General features: G+C 54.7%; 1 protein-coding gene across 1 annotated transcript; it reads left to right on the top strand.

The window, feature by feature from the left end:
* The first annotated feature begins 222 nt into the window (after positions 1-222).
* EIF3K (eukaryotic translation initiation factor 3 subunit K) lies at positions 223-11,540 on the top strand. The gene is made up of 8 exons (XM_035023436.1): positions 223-371; positions 1,465-1,563; positions 3,202-3,322; positions 4,778-4,852; positions 7,166-7,232; positions 7,336-7,413; positions 9,442-9,567; positions 11,474-11,540. The coding sequence occupies exons 1-8, from the start codon at positions 313-315 to the stop codon at positions 11,503-11,505; spliced, it is 657 nt and encodes a 218-aa protein (XP_034879327.1). The 5' UTR covers positions 223-312; the 3' UTR covers positions 11,506-11,540.
* The last annotated feature ends 689 nt before the right edge of the window (positions 11,541-12,229 follow it).

The raw sequence follows: 12,229 nt of genomic DNA, 5'->3' as shown, positions 1-12,229 counted from the left end.
GTCCCAGGGGGCTAGAACGCGGTGCGGGAGGCCCGGGAAAAGCTTCGCCCCGCCTCCTCGCCCCGAGACGGCGCCTGCGTACTGGACTAGATCAAGCCTTTTCTCACGCTGTTGGTCCAGCTCGGGGGGAGCGTATGCGCACGCGCCAACTTCGCCCGCCGGGAAGAAAGTCACGTGGCAGCCGCCGCCAACGGCTCGGAGAAGACAACGACGTAGTTTCCGTTTCCACCACCTCTTCCTCTTCCGGTCCTCGGGGACGCCCTACCGGGTGGCTCTTCACCTCCAGCTCCGGCGTGGGAGACGATAGTCGTCATGGCGATGTTTGAGCAGATGAGAGCGAACGTGGGCAAGTTGCTCAAGGGTATCGACAGGTCTGAGCCCGGTCGGAGGGAGCGTTTCCGGCCAAGCGGCGTGGTGGAGGGGTTTTTCTAGAGACCGCAAGGGGTGGTCGGGATCCTGGACTGGCCCGGGAGTAGGCTTTCCTACTCGTCCTGGAGGAGGCCGTGTTTAAGGAAACGGCACTGCAGAAGCCTGCGGGCGGGAGACAGCCCTGCCTACCTCGCAGTGCTCCCGCTTTTTAATTGCTTTAGGTCTTCCTCTCTGCTCCTCAGCTTTCCCTTTCACAGCCCCTCAGTTTCCTGTGACTCCGCTCCTCAGCCTCGCACAGTGTGTGTCAGTGCCTCTTCATCTCTGTTTTCTTTTCCTCTAATGCCGTTCATTCAGCACACGTCACTGAAATCTACTCTCTTCGCTCTGGGCAGTGCTGGGGACCAGAGGTGACCAAGATAGCCCCAGGCCATGCTTTCATGGAGTTCCCAGTTCAGAGTCCAGACAAACCGGACAATAGGCAGTGATAGCCAGAAGTAATCAGGGCTGGAATGGGGGAAACTAAGCAGGAGAGGATGGGGCTAAACCAGGGTGGGGATCTGGAGAGGGGAGGAGGGGGTGAGGGGCAAAGATGTCCAGGAGGCCAGGTGTACAGGTTGCAATGACTGATTGGCTGAGAGGTGTTGGGGGGGGCATCCTAGAAAAGACCCAGGGCTCTGATGGGGTTCAGAGCTTTGGCTTAGGTCTGTAATGTGGGTAAGTGTTACTAGAGGTTACAGAGCTGATTCAAGAGTAATGGCAGAGGGCGCCTGGGTGGCTCAGTCGTTAAGCGTCTGCCTTCGGCTCAGGTCATGATCCCAGGGTCCTGGGATCGAGTCCCACATCGGGCTCCCTGCTCGGCGGGAGGCCTGCTTCTCCCTCTCCCACTCCCCCTGCTTGTGTTCCTGCTCTCGCTATCTCTCTCTCTGTCAAATAAATAAATAAAATCTATATTAAAAAAAAAGTAATAGCAGAGTTGGAGAAAAGGAAGGAAGGGAAGGAGGAGCAGGTTACAGCGCCCTTCTCTCCCCACCCCCACAAAGTGACTGGCCTCAGCTCCTCTTCCCTTTCTGCTCACCCGTCCTGATTCTTCTGTAGGTACAATCCTGAGAATCTGGCCACCCTGGAGCGGTATGTGGAGACGCAGGCCAAGGAGAATGCCTACGACCTGGAAGCCAACCTGGCCGTCCTGAAGCTGTGAGTGTCTGCCTCCATCCCCACCTCCGGGCCAGCAGCCAGCAGGGGGCCATTCTTAACATTGGGTGAGGACGGAGTTGGGGGTGGTCTTCCGGATGTGGCTTCTCCTGGTGTGCAAGGCTAGGAAGCCAAGGGAGTTGGCACAGGATGAGAGATGGTTTTTAAAAATTAATCACACGTTACACATATAGGTTGGTACAAAACAGAGAAACATAGCTAAATAAGTACAAGTGAAAACCCACATAAACACCAGGCTTATTACAAAATTGAGTGTTATCAGGGCCCCAGGCCCTTTGCTTCGTATGCTTTGTGCTGGCCACCTCACCCCCACCCTAGTAACCGCTTTTATGCTCTCATGGTCTGGTTTTGTGTGAGTTTACCACACACCCATGCATCCTGATGAGCTTGGCTCAGGTTTGCCTGTGTTGAACTTGACACAAATGTAGTCCTACAGCATGAGCTTCTCTGCATCTGGCATCTTCCACTTAGCACCGAGTTTGTGAGATCGATCCATTTTTCCTGCGGCTGCAATTTGTTGTCCTTCTTGTGTAGTGCTTTCCTGTGCAAGACTGTCTAAATGACCTGTCCTCTCGCTGATGGACCTCTGCGTTCTATCCCCACAGTGCTGTGTTAACACGCTGTCAGTTGTGTAATTTTTATATGTTGTCTCAGTTTTGATATTTGTAAAATGGAGGTAACACTCGTATTTATGGGGTTGTTTAGATTGTTAGTGGGGTAATTGCTGCTTAGCGCTCATCATGCGGTAGCTACTGTGCTGTAAGCTTTGTGTGTATTAACTCAGATGCTGTATTGTCTTTGTGAAGTACATAGGGTTGTTATTGTCCCTTCTTTCGAGGGAGGGAACTGATGCACAGAGAATTTCAAAGAGGTAGTCCAAGGTCACTTATGAGGGAAGTTGGAACCCAAGCAATCTGCCTCCAGAGCCTCGACCACTGCTCCAGACTATACTTACGTATTTATTTATTTGTGAACCACTTTTTTTTTTTAAGATTTTATTTATTTATGGGCACCTGGGTGGCTCAGTTGGTTAAGCGACTGCCTTCAGCTCAGGTCATGATCCTGGAGTCCCTGGATCGAGTCCCGCATCGGGCTCCCTGCTCGGCAGGGAGTCTGCTTCTCCCTCTGACCCTAACCCCTCTCATGTGCTCTCTCTCATTCTCTCTCTCTCTCTCAAATAAATAAAATCTTTAAAAAAAAAAGATTTTATTTATTTATTTGACAGAGAGAGACACAGTGAGAGAGGGAACACAAGCAGGGGGAGTGGGAGAGGGAGAAGCAGGCTTCCCGCCGAGCAGGGAGCCCGAAGTGGGGCTCAATCCCAGGACCCTGGGATCATGACCTGAGCCGAAGGCAGACGCCCAACGACTGAGCCACCCAGGCCCCCTCTTTGTGACCCACGCAACAGTGTCTGGCTTATGGGGTGGTTGGGAAGATTAACTGTCCCCATCTGCAGAATAGGAAAGTAGGTCAGGGAGGTTAAGGTCATAGAGCCAAAGTGCTGTGAGTGGAGCCCAGGCATGTCCAACTCCTGAGCTCTGGGCCACAGCACTGGGCCTCTCATGAGGCCCAGGGAGCTGAAGAAGCTACTATGGCTCTGTCTCTTGTTCCCCTTCTCAGGTACCAGTTCAACCCAGCCTTCTTTCAAACCACAGTCACCGCCCAGATCCTGCTGAAGGCCCTCACCAACCTGCCCCACACAGACTTCACACTGTGCAAGTGCATGATCGATCAGGCACATGTATCCTTCCAGTTTCCGGGTGGGGTGTGCAGGGGAGGGGCTGAGGGCAAGGTAGATGAATTCCCGGGTGATCGGTCTGTGAGTTCAGCCACAAACTCCGAGCGCCTGCTCTGGGCTTGGTGCGGTGCCGGTTGGGACATTTGGGTGGCTGTGACACGCCTGGCCCCTGCCCTCCCTGAGCTCACCACGCAGCGGGTGAGAGAGGTCCTCCATCAGGGACCACCTGCACTCGTCCAGGCTCAGGGTTTAGAGAGGCCAGAGGAAGCACCTGACCCTGCCCGGATGTTAGGGAGGGCTTCTTGGAGGAGGGAACGTCTGAAAGATGAGCTAAATGAAGTGCTAGGGAAGGGTGATCCGGGTGGAGGGAACAGTATGTAAGGAGGCCCAGAGAGAAAAAAGAAGAGGTCAGTGCTCTTTCAGAGGTCACAGAAGAAGTTTGGCGCAGCCTCACCACAGATTCCAAAATGCAATCTGGTCAGGCTCCGAAGGGCACCGGGAAGCCGTGGAAGGCTTAAACTGCAGAGTGAGTTGGGTAGATGTAGGCTTTAGAAGGATTCCCACTGAGGGTTGTAGCTGAGTGAAGGCCACCAGGCAAGAGGCAGGAGCCATGAAGAGCTGGAGCATCAGTTGAACTTCCTTCTGTGTGTCTTCCGTATCTGGCACCGCGCTGGCCATCCGTAACTCAAGGTTGCCTGAAAATGAACTGGCTCCCCCCCCCACCCTTTGCTTTCCTCTGGCCTGCGTTTTTGTGACAGGTCCACCACTTGGCCAGGGGAGCCTCCCTCTGCCCTTGAGTCACTTGACAAGCTTGGCAGAGTCCCCCCATCTGTGCTTCTGGCGCTCACAGTCCCGAGGGTCACACTTGACCTGCCCATCAGCAGCTGAGCTGAGAAATGGGGGCTTACGCATTGAACCTGTGTGTGTCCATGGGCGTGCCTGCCTTCTGAGAGATTGTTCACCTTGCCCAGGGGTCTGTTCTGTTAACTTTAAAAAAAAAAAAAAAGGCACACGGTACACTGTTAAAAGTACAAAAAGCATATGGTGGAAAAAGACGGCCTCCTCCCTCCCCTGTCCCACAGGCACCGCACTCCCCTGCCAGGAGGCAGGTTGTTTGCTGTTCTCAGGTACCTTTCCAGAGATACCTTGAGTACAGGTGTGTGTGTTCACATACACGTGTGTGTGTCCCCACCCATACGTGCGCGTGCACACACACCAGCCCCCCCATCCAGATGGTGGCCTCTTACGCATGTTGGTCTGCATTTTGCCTTTTCACCTTCCAGCATGTCTTGTTGCATCTCCACGTGAGGTCTCTAAGAGTTGACTCGACCCCAGAGTGTGGACAGGCCAGGTTTTGGCTTCGTGTCTCCATTGCCGGATCACCTGTTGCCTTAAGCATGCTACGGTGAACAGAAGGTGGGCTCAGGGCTGTTTTCCCTTAACACTTCCTCCTCTTAGCAAGAAGAACGGCCAATCCGACAGATTTTGTACCTCGGAGACCTGCTGGAGACCTGCCACTTCCAGGCCTTCTGGGTAACTTGGCTCCAGGGTCAGGGTGGGCGGCTGGGCCGCTGGGCCGAGGCGGGACAGGCTGCTAAAAGGAACAACCACTCACATTTGCTGTCTGCTTGTACAACCACGGGCGATCCTGTGCTCAGGGCTTTGCGCGGGTGACCGCATGGACTCATCATCCTCGCACTGAGCCAGGACTCCCACGTTGTCCCTTGTGTCCCCAGGCTGGGGCACGTGTGCACGCACCCACGTCTGACTTTCCTGCCAAAGTCCTCCATCCTCTGGATGCTTCTTCCCTTTCTTGCTCGAACTGGATCCACACCCTCCACTTTTGCCAAGGGTCCTCCTCACCGTCATCCCCAGGCCCATCTCTCCCCCACAAAATCCCTCAGTCCTGAAGCCCGGGTGTTGGCACTTCCTGCCCCACTCTGTTGGTCTCAGCCCCTGACGGCCTCGCCTCCTTTCGTGAGTAACCAAGCTCCTGTTCACCCCCACTCACTGCTACTTCTGTCGTTCTCAGTTGCTTGCAAAGCCAGACCAGTGATCTTTCCACCACCCCGACCTTGGGGTGCCTCCATCTCTTGTTCTGCACGTGACCTCGGCCCCTCCCTCCCAGTCATGCCCTAGATCAGCTCTCAGCACATTGGACCCTTGAGGAGTTTAAAAAACAAAACGAAACTGATCCTTGACTCGGGCCATCCGAGTCTCATCGGTGTGAGTGCGGTGCAGGTGGTGGGATCCAAAGCAGTTATCGCAGATGTCCCTGATGCCCCGGGAAACTGGGGAGCCGCCCCCCAGTCCCTACCTTCAGCAGCATTGCTCCCTTCTCTGCCACTGTCCGACGTTTCCACCCCCCACCTCCGACCACTTCCTCCCAGCTTCCCGGCTCACCCCTGGGAGGGCTCCAGCCTGGTGTGCTTAGGCCTGACCAGTAGCCCGGGCCCTCCGTTATGCTTCTGCTGTCAGCGGCAGTCTGCACCGGACATTGCGAGTGGCCGGAGGGAGGCCCATCAGCCCCGCAGTGTGCATCCCCTCCTGGCCCAGGGGCTCACCACCCACTCCCAGCTCTTCACGCCTTCTCGCCCCCTCTCCTTCCCTCCTCTTCTCAACACACGCTCCTCCGCCTTGTTTTGTGGGAAGACTGAAGTAGCCAAAGCAGAACTCCCACGCGTGACTGCCCTCAGCCTCGGCTTCTGCTGTCGGCCGACTGAACGCTTCTCTGTTTCAGTCGGGGTGTCATCCCTCCTCCCATCTCAGGCCACCCCCCGGCTGGCACGCTGTTCCCCTTGCCCCTCGCCCCCTCGGCGTTCCTCCCTCCTCTTGTAGCAGCAGGGCCTGCCTTCCCTGGTTGTTTCTGTCAGAGGAGACCACGTCCACCCTGTAGTTCGTTCTCGCCTGCAGGAGAGAACTCTCCCCGAACTTCCACGTGCCCCACCACGTCTGCCTCCTGCCCTCTTTCTCTGTTCCCCATGGAGAGGAAAGTCTCCCATCCCCGGGAAACCCTCGGGGTCAGGCGGAGCAGGGCCCTTGGTTACCCCGCTTGTGGGCAGGGTTGCCTGTGCTCAGTTTCTCCTCCTCTCCCTGCTCGCTTGAAGCTGCTGTGTTCGTTCCATTCAGGCTTTTGTGACCAGCCTTCTACCGCCCTGGTCTCCCACATGTATGCGTGTGCCCGTATGCACGCACGCACGATGAAACCCACCTCTGATGGGGGCTGCGCACTGCTCCCTCACATCCTTTTATCGTTTGGCTCCCAGGACAGTTACTCTCCTGTACATCCTCTGCATTGTCCTTGGGGGTTCCTCATTTCCTGCACTAATGTTGGAAGGAGCCCTTGCTGGGAAGGTGATATTTGGACAAAAGCCTGAAGGGCGTAGGGGTGCCAGCCATGGGGAAGGAGAGTTTGAGACCCAGCACCAGCCAGCTCAAAGACCTTAAGGTGGGCGGGTGCTCGGTGTGTCTGAGGAGCAGCAAGGAGGCCCCTGCGGCTGGAGCGAAGGGCTGAGGGGGAGGACGTCTTATGGGACACTTGGCCTTTTCTCCAATGGGTGAGTGCAGTTAGCTAATCTGTCTCTGTTCCCTCTTTGGGTCTGTGGTTTCTGCCTGCCTGGTTCAACCCCCAGCTCTGCGATTTGGGGCAAGTCACTTAGCTGCTCTGAGCCTTGCTTTTTTCATCTCCAAAAATGGGCAGAAAATGGTGACTTACGTTACAGGGTCGCACAGAGAAGAAAGTTGGCATGTGAGGTGGATGCCCAAGTCGTAGCTTCTGTTGCTAATTTCATTAACAATAATATTCTTGAAGTTACATTATTGTGAACATTATCATTGCCCTCACAGCAAGCCCTGGATGAAAACATGGACCTCCTGGAAGGTATAACCGGCTTTGAAGACTCTGTCCGAAAATGTAAGTCCGTCTCGGTACCTGGGTTTCCCAGGGGGAAGGGGTAGGGAGTGGCAGCCAGGTCCCGAGGGTGGCCCTTTACCATCTTTGTTCCTCATCTCTGCAGTTATCTGCCACGTTGTGGGCATCACCTATCAGCACATTGATCGCTGGCTGCTGGCTGAGATGCTCGGGGATCTGACGGGTAAGGTCTCTCTGGGTTCCTGGTGCCAATCAAGGAGGTTGGGGTGGTCAGGGGCCGTGGGCCTCGGCCAGCCCTCAGATGGACCCATCCCTGCTTCAGCAAGTCGTTGTTGAAGGTCCAGCCCTGCTCGTTATTGAGGGAGTAAGGAACATAAATAAAACATACCCCTCCTTGGGGGAGTTGCTATGGTATTCGTTTATTGTGTTCTGCGTAAGTTATTTGAATGCTTTCTCTGTACCAGGCTATTCTAGGCCTGGAGGACTCAGCAGTGAAGGAAACAGAGCGGCTCAGATTTCTTCTCATGGCAGTAGCAAAACGTAGATAACAAAATGAGAAGTACAGGTCTAGCGTGAACTCACACAAGACAGCTCACCGGGCTGAGGTGAATAGTGCCTCAGTGGAGACAGGCACCAAAGGCCAAGGAAACCAGAGGGTGTTGAGGCAGGGGTGCGCCTGTCTTGTTCACAGAGCAGCCAAGGTACCTGGTGGGAGCACAGTGAGCGAGGGGCAGAGCCGAGGGGCAGAGAAGTGGCGGTGGGAGGGACATCTTCAGATACCATGGGGCTTCCTGAGGACATAGTCCTTTGTCCTGAGTGAGCTGGAGCCACAGGGGTTCTGAGCAGGGAGGGACATGAGCAGATTTGTGTTTTTTAAAAGATTCTTCCAGGGGCACCTGGGTGGCTCAGTCAATTAAGTATCTGACTTTTTTTTTTTTCCTTTTTAGATTTTACTTATTATTTATTTGAGAGAGAGACAGATATAATGAGAACATGAGCAGGGAGGAGAGGGAGAAGGAGGCTCCCTGCAGAGCAGGGAGCCAAATGAGGGACTCGATCCCAGGACCCTGGGATCATGACCTGAGCCGAAGGCAGATGCTTAACCGACTGAGCCACCCAGGCGCCCTAAGCATTCCACTCTTGATCTCAGCTTAGTTCTTGATATCAGGGTCATGAGTTCAGGCCCTGCGTTGGACTCCATGCTTAAAAATAAATAAATAAGGGGCACCTGGGTGGCTCAGTCATTAAGCGTCTGCCTTCGGCTCAGGTCATGATCCCAGGGTCCTGGGATCAAGCCCCACATCGGGCTCCCTGCTCCGCGGGAAGCCTGCTTCTCCCTCTCCCACTCCCCCTGTTTGTGTTCCCTCTCTTGCTGTGTCTCTCTCTGTCAAATGAATAAAAATAAATAAATAAATAAAAATAAAAAATTTTTCCAGAAAGAAAGAAAAGAAAAATGTTTGTGTATTGGCTCCTTTTTGCAAAAAGAAACAGGAAGAAAAATAAAGCTAAGGAAATGGTTACTCCTTGGGAGGTGGGGGGTGAGCACAGGGAGGGAGAGCGGTGGGTTGGGGGTGAGACTTGTCTGAGTACCTTATTTGGGTAGTTTTGCCTTTTGATCTGGTTGTGTGTGTGTTAGCAGAAGCTAACTTACTGGACACTGTGTCGGGCTACACTAAGTGCTTTACTTTACATCAGGTAGATGTTTTGTATATTTAAAAGTGAGATTAAGTCAAAAAGGGATCAAACAACTCTTAGAGTTGAATCTAAGGAGAAGGGATGAATTTATCAAATTGCTAATAGTCCCACAAAAGAATTACTTCAATTAGCAGGACATTTTCTGGCCGTACGTCCTCCCTGGCAGGTTTTTTAAGAGCCAAAACAGCCTGCAAAGAAATTCCCAGCTGAGGCTCTGGGCTTATGGTTCGTGATAGGACATAATTTTAAAATCATTTAAAAGTTCTGCGGAAAAGCAGGGAAGGAAGCACACCACTGTTGGAAACTGAGATTTGCTCTGGGAGAGAAAAGGGGTAGAATGAAAGGGGAGACAGAGGCCCTGTGATGTAAGGGTGGGAAAGCCAACAGGCTCCCTCTGGCTGCCGTTTGGAGAATGAACCGTAGAAACGCAAGCAAGTGCGGCTGCAGGAGATATGGTGGCCACTGAGGCAGTTGGGCCGGGAGGGCGCCCCGGCCTTTAGCTGTGGTCCTGGGGGAGCGGATGACTGAGCCCCTGCATGGCCCGTGTCACCTGCAGACAGCCAGCTAAAGGTGTGGATGAGCAAGTACGGCTGGAGCGCTGATGAGTCGGGCCAGATCTTCATCTGTAGCCAGGAGGAGAGCATCAAGCCCAAGAACATCGTGGAGAAGATCGACTTCGACAGTGAGTGCTGGCCCGAGGCTGCAGACTGTGGGTCTAAGGAGCTGCCCCTCGACAGACCGGGGCTGGGGCCCCAAAGGACTTGGGTAGCTGTGGTCTGGTTCAGGGCCAGGATCTTTGCATCTGTTGGAGTCCACTGACTTCTCTCATGGGGCTGCCTGCTCAGGGAGGAATGGGGGGGGGTCCCTCCCTGGGATTCCCGGGGGCTCCGGCCTGTTGGCAGTCTGTCCTTGGAGATGGCGCCTCGGCCCTGGCATCCGAAGAAACACAGGAACGCCAGAAAGTGCGGGTTCTGGACTCGGGTAGTGGGACGGGGATCCCGGGTCTCGGTTTCTTAGCTCTGCCACTCGGGACAAGTGATTTTTACCTCTCTGCCTCAGTTTTCTCATCCAAAAAGTGGGGATCCCAGCAGCACTCATGACAATTACTGTGTAGTTCCTGACGCTTAGCAGGTGGTTTGGTCCTCATGTGAGCCCCGTACGGTAGGGGCCGTTACTGTAAGTGGACAGTATCCTAATACGTACGTGGAGGAGCGAGGGCAGAGTGAGACGGCCGTGTAGAGCACGGAGCGGAGCAAAGAGCCACGTGGCCGCGCTTGGCACCGTTGTCCGCCCACTAACCGACCGCAGCCCCCCGGCCCCTCGGTGAAGGGAGCAGAACAGCAGTGTGGTCAGGCCCGCACCACACCGCGCGCGTGTCGGAGAGGGAGTCAGAACCCAGGGGTCGGCTGCTCCCTTGCGCCCTGGGTCTCCCCCCCCCCCAACCCCTTGAGTCTGATTCTGGGGTTTTATTTTTTTTATTTTTTTAAAAAGATTTTATTTATTTGACAGAGAGAGAGACAGCGAGAGAGGGAACACAAGCAGGGGGAGTGGGAGAGGGAGAAGCAGGCTTCCCGCCGAGCAGGGAGCCCAATGTGGGGCTCGATCCCAGGACCCTGGGATCATGACCTGAGCCGAAGGCAGACACTTAACGACTGAGCCACCCAGGTGCCCCTGATTCTGGGGTTTTAAAGGTGTGTCTTGGTACAGCGTGGTTTCTCACTACAGACTAGCTCATTTGGTGCTGAACTGAGGATCAAGACTCAGTGGGCCCTCATCTCGGCGCGTGGGGCCTGTGGACCCTCACTCTAAGTGAGAGGTGCCCCCTGTTTTCCGGGTTCTGGGTGAGAAGTCGCTGCAGGAAAGGGCTCTCCGGCGAGGAGGTGCAAGGCTGGCGCTCAGCATGTCTTGCAGACAACACACAGAAAATGTTGCTGTGGCGGCAGTGAGAAGAACCAGGAGCTCTTGGTGCCGAGCATTGTTCTGAGCATGTCAGGTCAATGCTTCGTGCAGGTGGGGAAGCTGCTGTTCACGAACTTGCCTGAGGTCACCCACCTGGTACCGGATGCAGGCCTCCTTGCTCGGGGGTGGAGATTCTTTTTTTTTTTTAGATTTTATTTATTTATTTGAGAGAGAATAAGAGACAGAGAGGACGAGAGGGAGGAGGGTGAGAGGGAGAAGCAGACTTCCCGCTGAGCAGGGAGCCCGATGCGGGACTTGATCCAGGGACTCCAGGATCATGACCTGAGCCGAAGGCAGTCGCTCAACCAACTGAGCCACCCAGGCGCCCCGGGGTGGAGATTCTTAACTACCGCCCCCTACTGCCTTTGTGGGGCGCCTGGCTGGCTCAGTCCGTAGAGAGTGCGACTTATTCTTGGGGTCGTGAATTCAAGCCCCATGTTGGGCACAGAGATTACTTAAAAAAAACAAAAAACTAAAAAACACCAAACTGTCTTTGTGAAGGTGACCAGGGCCCAGGAGGGGTTTGTGATCTGCGCCCCCTAAAGAATTGTGGGTGCCATAGCTGGTGGCTGGAGGTTGGTCTCCCATTCTTGCCCTGTTGACCTGCTCCCGTCTTCCGTTCTCAACAGGTGTGTCCAGCATCATGGCCTCCTCCCAGTAACTCGGCAGGCGTTGAATAAAGAGTTGTTGGCTTAACTCCTGTTGTCTCCCGCTCATTGGCTTCCTGCCTCTGCCCCTCGCCCACCAGGGGGAGCCTGGGAGCAGGCCTCTGCCCACTCTGTGCGGGAGCCACCTCCCTGCTGCCTAGGGCCTCCCTCCTCCTCCTTCCTCCCCTGTCCCGCCCCAGCAACCAACCTTCCACCCCCACCTTCGGGACCTGCCAGGTCACCAGGAGGGAGCCGGCAGCCATGAGTCAGCAAGGAGGGGGATGTGAATGAATCAGATGTAGGAGTCCTGCCCTGCAGCTGGGTGTGGCCGGAGCTCTTCTGCCTTCTTGAACACCTAGGTGAACAGGAGTGGGTTCCTGGTGAGGGGAGGCACCACCTTTGCCTTTTGGCCCCACAGAGGCTGGAGGAGTGAATGAGAGGATTCAGTCCGCCTCCTATCCTGGCTCCTGCTCAGCCCATCGCTGTGTGTCCTTGGCTTGGTGACTCTGCCTCTGTTCCTCAGTTTCCTCATCGGTGGAAAGGGGACAATGACCCACCCTTGTCATTTGTGGAGGATTCCAAGAGCTCTTGCCAGTAAAGGTCTCATCAGGGCCTAACCTGTTCCTGGCTCTTAGAAAACGGGGGTCGTTAATTTCAGACTCAGAATTGTTTGTCCCCAAGGTTGTGAACTAGTCCTCACCATTCTGCTTGGAGAGACTACAGGAAAATTGGGATTTT

Source organism: Mirounga leonina, unplaced genomic scaffold (genome assembly GCF_011800145.1).
Source record: "Mirounga leonina isolate KUSES-001 unplaced genomic scaffold, KU_Mleo_1.0 Mir_177, whole genome shotgun sequence".
Taxonomy (NCBI): Eukaryota; Metazoa; Chordata; class Mammalia; order Carnivora; family Phocidae; genus Mirounga; species Mirounga leonina.
This window is presented reverse-complemented; position numbering and strand designations above follow the sequence as displayed.